The sequence below is a fragment of the Chiloscyllium plagiosum genome, chromosome 31, assembly GCF_004010195.1.
Source record: "Chiloscyllium plagiosum isolate BGI_BamShark_2017 chromosome 31, ASM401019v2, whole genome shotgun sequence".
NCBI classification, from domain to species: domain Eukaryota; kingdom Metazoa; phylum Chordata; class Chondrichthyes; order Orectolobiformes; family Hemiscylliidae; genus Chiloscyllium; species Chiloscyllium plagiosum.
In genome coordinates this window covers 37,492,188-37,504,486 of record NC_057740.1, presented here as the reverse complement: position 1 = coordinate 37,504,486, position 12,299 = coordinate 37,492,188, and the positions used below count along the sequence as shown (strand labels likewise).

The 12,299-nt window shown below is 40.2% G+C and overlaps 1 protein-coding gene across 1 annotated transcript in view; it reads right to left on the bottom strand.

The window, feature by feature from the left end:
• The window catches only part of cope (COPI coat complex subunit epsilon), a 22,481-nt gene that overhangs the window by 8,366 nt on the left and 1,816 nt on the right, over window positions 1–12,299 (bottom strand). Inside the window, exons 2-6 of the mRNA XM_043721398.1 lie at window positions 6,730–6,792; window positions 5,097–5,197; window positions 4,414–4,566; window positions 3,173–3,226; window positions 421–502 (exon numbers count right to left, since the gene is read on the bottom strand). Of these exons, the coding sequence (XP_043577333.1) occupies window positions 421–502; window positions 3,173–3,226; window positions 4,414–4,566; window positions 5,097–5,197; window positions 6,730–6,792 (453 nt within the window). The remainder of the gene's footprint in view (window positions 1–420; window positions 503–3,172; window positions 3,227–4,413; window positions 4,567–5,096; window positions 5,198–6,729; window positions 6,793–12,299) is intronic.

Below are 12,299 nucleotides of genomic sequence, written 5' to 3'. Positions count from 1 at the left end.
TCTATGCTACTCTCTCCCCACCCCCACCCTCCCCTAGCTTATCTCTCCACGCTTCAGGCTCTCTGCCTTTATTCCTGATGAAGGGCTTTTGCCCGAAATGTCGATTTTGCTGAAGCTCCTCGATGCTGCCTGAATTGCTGTGCTCTTCCAGCACCATTGATCCAGGGTTGGCCATGCTAATTGCCCCATAGTGTCCAAGAATGCACAGGTTAGGTGGGTGAGCCATTGTAAATGCTGAGTTAATGGGATATGGTAGGGGACTGGAGCTAGGTCTGTGTTGGATGCTGTTTGGAGGATTGGTGCAGATTTGATTGGCCAAACATCACCTTTTGCACCGTAGGGATTCTAAGATTCCATGAACCCTTCGTGAACTACTTTACCTGGTCTATTACAGTCTGTAAATTTGTCAACGATACTTACCGTGGCCAGATTCACCCAGGCTGTTGATAGCTGTGTCAGGGTAGCATCCTCATCTTGTTCATGCATCTTCTTCAGCTCCTTACTGAATTATCATAGATTAAGTTAACATTTGTGCACTGGCACAGGCGACAACACTCCCAACTAACTGTCTGAAAATGACAGCAGCATTGTAACATCCTTATTCAGGGCAGCTATTATTATAAACTAATTACTGAATCTGGTACATCCCTGTTCTATAAGTATAAGCTAGTTGCTGGATATCCTAGGTTTTCAAACAGGGGAAGCAGCACCAATTGTGCTATGTTTATTTAATTGATAATCTGATTCTACGACTTTCCTCAAGGGTCTACATTTTGGAAAATATCTGTAGAACAATTACTTGAAAGTTATAACTGCACAGTACCTATCACCTGAGAGTTAGAAAATATTTATTGATTAAAGCACAATTCCACTACAATAAAAGTTCATATAGCGTCTGCAATTTTTTTTTTTAAAACTTATAGACCCAAAATTTACTTCACTTCTCAGTTTCACTCATGGTTAGAACAGCAGAAGTCTGAAATCATAGTCATCAAAATACAGTAAAATTAGGGTAAAAAGAAAGTTGATTGGATCTCAATTTAACTTTTTTAACATGGCCCACTATCATTTAAAGTAATATTTTGCTAATCTAAAATAAATTTACAACACATTTTGAGTAGTAAATATTTGGAATAACTTACCAGTTGTGCTTCACTAGACAAAGACATTATGGTTCCTTAAGACTGGAAATTGGACTTGGGGTAAGCTCCAATGAGCTGAATGGCTTTTTCCAGGAAAATCCACCGCAGTGAAAAAATTAGCTAAATATAGAGGAACCTCGATTATCCAAAGTACATAGGTGGGCAGTACTTCATTCAGTTAACTGATTTCCGGATAACAGTTTAGCCGAGCATCAGGACCTTGCGATCTTGCCGGATAATCCAACACTGGATAACAGTTTAGCTGAGCATCGGGACTTTGCAATTTGCCGGATAATCCAATATTCAGATAATCAAATGCTGGATAGCCAAGGTTCCTCTGTATTGGGTTTAATTCGGTGTCAAAACTCATTTGAAGCATCAGACTCACCCAAACCACAAATTGAAAGATTTCGGAGTGAGGTAATATGGTTTGGTTTAAGGACTGATTATGTGTAAAGGAGGATAAAAGGGTGACATAAAACAACATAACTACTCTAATTATTCAGTAAAAGAAACAAAACACTACATTCACTTGGGGAGTTGCTTGATTAATCCTGCATATGTCATGCAAGTTTCCTATTTATGGGAGAAAGTGAAGACTGCAGATGCTGGAGATCAGAGCTGAAAATGTTGCTGGAAAAGCGCAGCAGGTCAGGCAGCATCCAAGGAGCAGGAGAATCGATGTTTCGGGCATAAGCCCTTCTTCAGAATGAGGAAGGTGTAGGGATTTGACTGAGACAAGGTGGGGGGAGGGGAAATGAGGAAACTGGAGAAATCTGAGTTCATCCCTTGTGGTTGGAGGGTTCCTAGGCGGAAGATGAGGCACTCTTCCTCCAGCGGTCGTGTTGCTATGGTCTGGCGATGGAAGAGTCCAAGGAGTGGGAGGGGGAGTTGTAGTGTCGAGCCACGGGGTGGTTGGGTTGGTTGGTCCGGGGTGTCCCAGAGGTGTTCTCTGAAACGTCCTGCAAGTAGGCGGCCTGTCTCCCCAATATAGAGGAGGCCACATCAGGTGCAGCGGATGATGTGTGTGGAGGTGCAGGTGAATTTGTGGCGGATATGGAAGGATATACGGATATGCAATCTTCTTCCTGACCTCTCCGCCCCCACCCCCACTCTGGCCTATCACCCTCACCTTAACCTCCTTCCACCTATCGCATTTCCAATGCCCCTCCCCCAAGTCCCTCCTCCCTACCTTTTATCTTAGCCTGCTTGGCACACTTTCCTCATTCTTGTAGAAGGTCTCATGCCTGAAACGTTGATTCACCTGCTCCTTGGATGCTGCCTGACCTGCTGCGCTTTTCCAGCAACACATTTTCAGCAAGTTTCCTATTTATGTTAACTGGAGAGCAGCCAGACTGAATTACTGAATGCAGCCATATGAGGGAGCCAACATCCACACAGTGGAAGCAACAATCGCTTCAACATTCCTGCATAATAACCTTTGACATAAGTTAATTTGGGTTTCCTCAGTAACATCTCAGACAATACTAGAATGAGATCACCACCATTCACAGTCCACATTTCATAATAAAAGAACTTTGAAGTGAATTGATTTGAAATCTATGCTGTGTTGCACTATCAGTTTAGGTGGCCCAAAGGACCCCAGCAGCCAGCAATTATTTCAGGGCTTGTTCTGAAGGTACATTTGAATTGCCATTTGTACAGGAAAATGGTCACAAAAAGAGTAAAATAATTCTTCTAAACACTGTTATAAAGTCAGCCCTTCTGAAGTTGCCCCTTTTAAATAAACAAACCATTAGCTCTAATCAAAGAAACTATGAACCAAACACCAATAAACAGTCAGATAGTAGCAACCTGAAATCAAAGTTTAATTAAAAAAATAACATTTCATATTTCAGGTGCAAAATATTGGGGGGGACGTAGCAGCATGGTGGTAAACGTTCACATTTCATTCTGCATCTAGGATCTCTCTATCTCCATTAAAAGTGCACACAAGTTTGGCCTCATTAATACAACAGCACTGAAAAAAAGCATTTCCTATTAAGCTGCAATGTTGGTAAGTGACTTACCGAGCCAGATCCAACCGGTCGAGCTTCAGAAAGATCTGTATTGACATGGCCATGCTGCAAAATAGAAGACAAAAACAATTTAATCTGCCCCATAGCTAAGACAAGACATTCAACTACAATTAATGCAAACCTATTGCTCAGAGATTTCAAAAGTAGTCCTTTCTTTAAAAACATACATTAATCCAATCCTCTTCCCAAAAAAAATGCATGAGGGCTCTTAACTGTCACTCCACACAATGCAAAACAAAAAGAAAATACACAGGCACCCATGTGAGTTAAAGGCTATATATCTCCACCTTAAAAACATGCAATGATCCCACCTCCACTATCATCAAAAGGCAAAAAGGTAAAAACAATGACTGCAGATGCTGGAAACCAGATACTGGAGTAGAGTGGTGCTGGAAAAGCACAGCAGTTCAGGCAGCATCCAAGGAGCAGGAAAATCGACGTTTTGGACCAAAGCCCTTCATCAGGAATGAAGGCTTTTGCCCGAAACGTTGATTTTGCTGCTCCTTGGATGCTGCCTGAACTGCTGTGCTTTTCCAGCACCACTCTACTCCAGTATCTTCAAAGGCAGCATGGGCTAAAGTCCTCAATCCTCAAAGGAACAATTCCTATGTTCGAAAAGGGGCTGACTTGATTTTGAAACAGTGGCCCTAGTTCTGGACACGTCCATAGGAGGAAACACACTTTCCATGCCCACCTTGTTAAAATCATACAGGATCTTACAAACATCAATCACATCATCCCTCACACTTCTGTACTCCAGTGATTACAGCCCAGTCTGCCAACCTATCCTTATCAGACAACTCCTGTGTTCCAGGTATCAATCTAGTAAATCTTCATCAAACTGCTTCAAATAAAGAAACCAAAACTGCTCCCAATATTTCAGATGTGATCTCACCAAAGCCTTGTACTATTCAACATGGCTCCTTCCAAATCTGCAATCTCTACAACTTAGAAGAAAAAAAGTGGGTAAATATACGAGGACACCTACAAAATTCCCTCAAAACCACACATCATCCAGACTTGGGATTTACACAACTGTTCCTTCACTGGTTCAGCATCTTGGAATTTTCTCACTAACAGTACTGAGTGTTCCTAAACCACATGAAAGCAGGGCAAATTAAAGTTGGACAATAAAGACTGGCCTAGCCAGCTATGCATACAACACATCAGTAAGTTTAAAAGAAAATCCAATGTTACTTTGTGGCAAGCAAAGCCTGTATATTTCTACTTACCACTCCAGACTCTCTCCTTGGTGTAGTGTACGTAGCGCTGAATCGGTATTTTGCTCATGCAAATAGATCGAGGCTGCCATCAGCAAGAAAGTAGTGTTGTTAACATCAACACTTTTTGCCATCTTCTTCTCCATTTCTGCTATGGTAGCATCTCTGCACAAGATGTGATCGAATGAATACAGCATTAAACTAACAAAAAAAACCTTTGAACTCCAGCTTTATGAGGGAGCACTGGTTACTTTTCTTAAAGTATTAATTTCTGCTCGGTGCTACGTTAGCTAATGCAGCTCAAATAGCTTTACCAAGAATATCGAGAAGATAGTAATGCCATTCGTGATGGTGTCTGGCTATGACGTTTATATGGACTGGCTTGCCAGTCAGCACCACATGAGGAATAATGACTATTTGACTAGGATATAAAAAGGTAATAAATAACTGTTCCCCTAGGAAAGAACACGAGCACAGATAGCATCAAAATCAATTATCACACCCATGGCAAACACCCATACACTGCAGTATCAGAAGTGGGATGTCCAGATGATTATTGAGGCCAGTTGCGTTAAGGTTAACTGCAGCACTCCAAAGATAAGATCAGTAAACGCAGAGACCAGAAATAAGGTCTGAAACTAAAGTCCCCAAACTATTGTCCTAGATTCGATGCAAAATATATTTCTGTCTCTTACCTTTGATCCTCACTGGATAGGTATTTAGCAAACATTCTTACAGCTTGTAATTCAGGAGCAGCTCCAGATTTTATATCATCCAACACCACACCATATTTTCTCTGGGAAGAAAGATAAAACTAATAAAAGTTTGTTTCTGATCAGCTAGGACTTCTAACCAAATTTCAGTGACTTCTGGTTAAATTTAAAACATTGAAAGTTAATTTGAAAATCTGCAATGTATTTTCATGGGGATAAAATAACCACGCAAAACTTGTGCATTGCAAATTTTTGGTGTCACAATGCATACATCTTTAATGCGAAGCAGAAAGTACAGCCAGCACCTTACAGTATTACACACATTTAAGTAGATAACCTGAATAAAAATTAATTCTCCCCACGGTGCGCAGTAGAAAAGATTGCAATATGCCACCTAGCAGCTTTATTTAGATTTGATAGCAAAACTCTGTTGAAAATGTGAGAGAAGTCATATATTTTGGACTCAAGATAGATACAAAGAAATTTCAAACTGGTAAGAACGTAGGAATTGTGAATGGAGAGAGAAATTTACAAGACCATATACAAAAGTCACTAAAACTTCGTGAACAGGTTAAAAACAACATAAAAACAACAAATGAAATACAGAGGATTCTTGATTGTCTGCCATTCGATTATCCGACAAGATCCCGATGCTCAGCTAAACTATGTTATCCAGAATTCGATTAACCACAGAAAATACTGCCCGCCCAGGTCCTTCAGATTATCGAGGTTCCTCTGTACTGGTCTTTGTCTCGGTTTATAAAGGAGTGAACTATATCAGTAGATAACTGGTATATAAAAGGGTGAACACTCTGCTACAGCTGTGTAGACTTTTTATTACAGCTCATCCATAGAAATGCATTTAGTTCCAACATCAGTGATATTGGTCCTGAAGGTAATGCAGCACAGCTTCACTAGAATTATAGGCAGATAAAAGTGTTAAATGATAAAAGGATTAAATAATGAAATGTGCACAAACTAGGCTTATATTCTCTTGAATATATGTTAAGGGATAATCCAATTTAATTTTAATTTAGAAAATTGATTGGCTGGACAGCTGAAGAGAAACTATCTCCTCTCATATGGCATTCTAGAACAAAGGGCATAATCTGAAAAGTAGAAATGAACCATTCAGGGGCACCGACGAGAAGCACTTCTTCATGCAGAAGGTACGTTCATGCCACAAAGGTGCTGGGGATCAATTGAAAATTTTAAGAACAGAATGATGCATATTTATTAAAGATATTCAGCATTATGGCACAAATATGGCAAATGGGGTAGGAGTACAGGTTTATGTGATCAAGCTGAATAGAGAAACAGACCTGAGAGACATAATGGCATCTCATTCCTAGCTTGTTATCTCCAGCTCAGAAGAGCTGCAGTAGGCCAAAATTTCTCCAAGAGTTAAGGGTGTGAATTGTGACCTACTGTGTGCTTTGTACGAAGCGCTTAATGAATCTCAGTGAATGGGTAAGAACTCTACTCTGTGGTAGACGAAATGCTTCACTACTAAACGGTTAGGGAAAGGATGAACATTAGCACACACTGAAAGAAACTGTTTATCCAGAACAACCAAAAGAAATATATGTACACATGAAGAATGAGCTTCCCATACCTGTGCAATGTAAGCTCTATAAAGGAAAACATCTCGTTCAACTTCTTTCTCTGGACTTGACAGCTGAAAGACAAACCAGCCAATTAGTGCCACAAAAACAAACAGCAATACTTCAAAACATAAAATTACTAAATGCTTTCCAATGCCGATGCTTGTTAAAAAACTATCTCCCATGTGCTAGCAGTCCTTCATCTACACATCCAATTTTGATGGTCAATCCTAGAAAGGGAGCATTGGCAGATTAATTGCCCAGTAACTTGAACCAAGTTCAGTTCTTTCCTCACCCAGTTTCCACAAATCCATACACCCAGCAGGGTAGCGATCAGGAAGAAGAATCCCAGAAACACTTCCTCTGCTAGCCTAATTATACAATCTCCCAATGCCACTCTTGGTTTGAACAGTCAACACAGCATACTGTTATGTCTCACTTGGGCATTCACTTTAAAGAGATATGTGAAATTACCCAACTTTAGCTGTCTTTTAGACCAGATAAACAAAGCACTGACTAGATTTCTTTATTTAAAAATTGCTATTTATTACATCTACAGGCAAACACTTGTGCAACATTGACACATAATGACTAGTTAAGACTCTAAACTCCTTATAAAATTCCTCTTATAAACATGTAGACAGATGCTAAAACATTGGTGTTATGGGGAGAGGGAAACACAGGGAAGGCAGTTCAGTGGCCCCTGGTTACAGGGTTCTGTGAATAACATGTAACTTTTGACATCACACAATTTGCTGTATACTGATATCTCTCTCTCTCTCATCCTCCCCACCCCAAGTATTTTTCACTTTCTTGCAGAAGGCAGAGCAAATGATTCACAAATTATACATATCTGATTTATTGATTAAAAGCAACAGCTTATAGCAAGTGATGAGTAAAAATAAACTGGCTTTCTTGAGGCTTTAGGTTTTTTGTAAACACAGAAGAAAGGACATCCTTTCCAGACATCGGACGACTTCTACTCATTCAACCCCACAACCTAGTAGAAAAATCATATAGCTGCTGGCAAGCAGAAGGCCTGTTGTCATTGACAACCCGATACCAATTCAAAGATCAATCAGCTACTTGTTTCTAGATGAATCTCATTTTCAAATCTCAAATTCCGTGGTGCCAGTTTGTCTACAACTGAAACTCTCTCCTTGGTTGAACAAACAACAGTACAATTACTGGTAAATTATTCACAAAAACAGAGACAAGTCACAGAGATGTACAGCACAGAAACAGACCATTCGGTCCAACTCATCCATGCCGACCATATATCTTAAAGTAATCTAGTGCCATTTGCCAGCACTTGACCCATGTCCCTCTAAACCCTTTCTATTCATATACCCATCCAGATGCCTTTTAAATATTGTATTGGTACCAGCCTCCAACATACCCTCTGGCAGCTCATTTCATACACGCACCACCCGTTGCATGAAAAAGCTGCCCCTTAGGTCCCTTTTAAAACTTTTCCCTCTCACCCTTAAACCTATGCCCTCTAGTTCAGGACTCCCCCACCCCAGGTAAATTACCTTGTCTATTTACCTTACCCATGCCCTTCATGATTTTATAAAGCTCTATAAGGTCATCCCTCAGTCTCCGTTACTCCAAGGAGAAAAGTCCCAGCATACTTAGCCTCTCCCTGCAGTTCAAACCATCCAACCTGGCAACATCCTTGTAAATCTTTTCTGAACCCTTTCAAGTTCACAATATCCTTCCTATAGGAGGGAGACCAGAATTACACACAATATTCCAAAAGTGGTCTAACCAATGTCCTGTACGGCCGCAGCATGTCCTCCCAACCCCTATATTCAATGCTCTGACCAATAAAGGAAAGCATACGAAACGCCGCCTTCACTATCCTATCTAACTGCAAGGAACTATGAACCTGCACTCCAAGGCCTTATTGTTCAGCAACACTCCCCAGGACCTTAGCATTAAGTATATAATTCCTGCCTTGATTTGTCTTTCCAAAATGCAGCACCTTACGTTTTAAATGTAACTCAGTTACAAATAAAGAAATGGAAGTATGCAAATTGTTAAAGAGTAGGCGACATTTTCTGCCCTCTCTCACAAGGATTAATAAAATGTGCTGAGCATTCAAAAACTCACATCCAAGTTCAGCAGGTAATAGAAGACAAATGGACTGTTGGCCTTTACTTCAAAAGGAATGGAGGATAAAAATAGGGAAGTCTTGCTAAAAACATATTAGGCAATGGCCTGAGTCAGACCACACTTGGAATACTGTGAATAGTTTTGGTCCCAATATCCAATGAAGGATATGCTGCCACTACAGCCAGATGAAAGATGGTTCACTAAGTCATTTCTGGGTATGGAAGGATTTTCTTCTGAGAAGTTCAGTAGGTTGGGTTTATACTCATTGGAGTTTGAAACCTTATTGGAATGCACAAAATTCTTTGAGGCTTGACATGTTAGTGACAAGAAGGTTGTCTCCCCTTTTGGGACAATCTAGTACCAGAAGGTGAGATCTCAGAGTAAGAAGTCACACATTTAAGACAGAGAGGAGGAGGGATTTCTTCTCTCAGTGGGTAGCGAATCTGTGGAATACTTTACCAGAGAGCTGTCAAGATTGGGGTTGTTGAGAATATTCAAGGCTGAGACAGAGATTTTTCATTAGGAAGGGAATCGAGGGTTTGGCATATAAGACAGGAAAATAGTGTTGAGGAGTATCAGAACAGCCATAATCTCAAATGCTGAAGCAAACTGGATAGGCTGAACAGCCTACTTGTGCTCCTACCTCTTTTGATCTTGTGTTTAATAGTTAAAATGCAATGAATATTTAAATAACAAAGTCAGTAACAAGGAATGATTACAAAGCAATTTCACTGAGATAATTAAGATCAAATGCAATGACAGTACAGCTCAAATATTTATAATACTAACCTTTATGTTCAGATTAAATTATTAAATTAGTTTTAGATTTTATTAAGTGATGTTGCAACTTAATATGTTTCACTTCACGAAACTTAAGTGATGTTTTGTGAAGTGATGTTTCAACTGTACAGGACTTTGGTTAGGCCACATTTGGAGTACTGTGTGCAGTTCGCAGTTCTGGTCGCCTCACTTTAGGTAAGATGTGGAAGCTTTGGAGAGGGTGCAGAGAAGATTTAAGAGGATTTTGCCTGGAATGGAGGAGAATAGGTCGTATGAGGATAGGTTGAGAGTGCTAGGCCTTTTCTCATTGGAACGGTGAAGGATGAGGGGTGACTTGATAGAGGTTTATAAGATGATCAGAGGAATAGGTAGAGTAGACAGTCAGAAACTTTTTCCCCAGGTACAGCAGAGTGTTACAAGGGGACATAAATTTACGGTGAAGGGTGGAAGGTATAGGGGAGATGTCAGGGGTGGGTTCTTTACCCAGAGAGTGGTGGGGGCAAGGAATGCGCTGCCTGTGGAAGTGGTAGACTCAGAATCTTTGGTGACCTTTAAGCGGCAATTGGATAGGTACATGGATGAGTGCTTAAGCTAGGACAAATGTTCGGCACAACATCGTGGGCCGAAGGGCCTGTTCGGTGCTGTATTGTTCTATGTTCTAAGTGACAGTAGAAATCACAGCACAAGGAATCTGGAGCTTATTCACAAGTGGAAACACTGGCTAATATTCACCCTTTTTTTTGGTTTAGGCATGCTAAAGCTAACTACAGTACATAATTAATGCAGCAGAGATCAGGATTTGAATCATGTTAGATTTCCACTGGTGTCTCTGAACTCAGCAATGCCAAATCAATCTAAATGCTTTGCCCTGTTTTACAGAAGTGAAATATGGATTGTTGATAAGCCAAGAAAAGTGCTGCTGTGATTTGGTTCAGTAGGCATCAACACAAATTGGTTGTAAATTAAAGATTAGTATCACAAGAATGAAAAGAAGAGTTTATAAAAACGTACACATTTGCCTCAGAGTTACTAAAACATAGAATGGACTATCAAAAAGACTGATGGGAAACAATGGAGACGGATCAGGAAACTAACAGCGTTTTGGGGGATAGACAAGTAAAAAATCCATTAGGTTAACAGAAGGTGGAAAAAGCTGCAGTTTTATAGCCTATCAACAAGTTCCGTAAGAGGATATAATTTCTATATTGCTTATCGTTATACCAATGATGAAATTAACTGGAAATTTCATGACACTACATATAATTCCAAATCAGGATGATGCTTGTCGGATGCTGCCTGACCTGCTGTGCATTTCCAGTGCCACACTCTCCACCTAAGTGAAAAGAAACTTTGTGGTGATGTTGATATCGTGCATGGTTGATGGTTGAGGATGGAATGCTGGAAGTTACTGTGAAAGGAAGCTTGATGAGTTACTGCAGTGCATATTAGAGATATTGTGAACCAATGGTACAAAAACAATCTGCCATTTTACCCTCATGCCCACTCCACCATTCAATAAGATCAAAGCTGATCTGACTGTGACTTCAACTTCACGATCCTGCCTACTCCTGAGAACATGGGAGCCAAAGTTTAAGGATCTTCCTACCTGTGTATTAAAAATATCCAATGACTCTGCCACCACTGTTCTCTGGGGAAAAAGAATGCCAAAGACTCATGACCAACATTCCACCTAATTTTTTTTTTAAAAACTGCTGTGCGGATCTCTGAAGTCAGATTGCAGCAGTGACTTCCACAAATCAAAACACCAGCACACAGCTACACAACCAAGCAACCTAGAAAGAATACTGCTCAAGACTCTCAGTATATTTTTTTTTACAAATTGTCTGGCATGGACTGCCCATACTTTTAAACTGTTCTAATCTTATAAAAGGAAACTTCCATGAGGATCACCTCTTTATCCTTTTAAATTACAACAGATACTGGCTCAGATTGTCCAACCTTTCCTCACAAGATAACTTTCCATTCCAAGAATTGGTCAGGTTAACCTTCTATGAATTGCTACTAAATCTTAAATAAAATAAACAAAACTGCACTCCAGACGAGGTCTTCCCAATGCCCTGTACAACTGCAGAAAAATACCCTAACATTTACATTCTATTCCACTTGCAATAACCAACATTCCATTTGCTCTGTTAATTACTTGTTTTACCTGCACACAAATTAATTTATGAGAGCCAAATGGATACCAAGTCCCACTGAGTGCAGTGAAATGAAGTTGGCTGCTCTTGCTGTTGACGCCAAGCTTTTTTTGGTATTGGTATAAACTGCACCATCTAAATGAGTGGAAAGAATCCAATTATATACCCGACCTGAGTTGTTTAAACAGTGGAGACATTTACTGGAATCAGATAATAAACCACACATTGCAGGATATACATCCACTTCCTTGTTCACGCATATTAACATGACTGCTCTAGTTCACAATAGTTACAGCTCGAAGAAAGGCCATTCAGCCGGTCTTAGCTGCGCTGGCTTTCCAAATTTAAAAAAAATGTGTGAATTTTGAGAAGATTTGCAGCTCAGGTTGAGGTTCTGGATGTAGGTTTGCTCGCTGAGCTGGAAGGTTAGTCTTTCAGACATTTCCTTACCATACTAGGCAACATCTTCAGTGTGCCTCCAGATGAAGTACTGGCAGTGTATCCTGCTTTCTACTTATTGACCC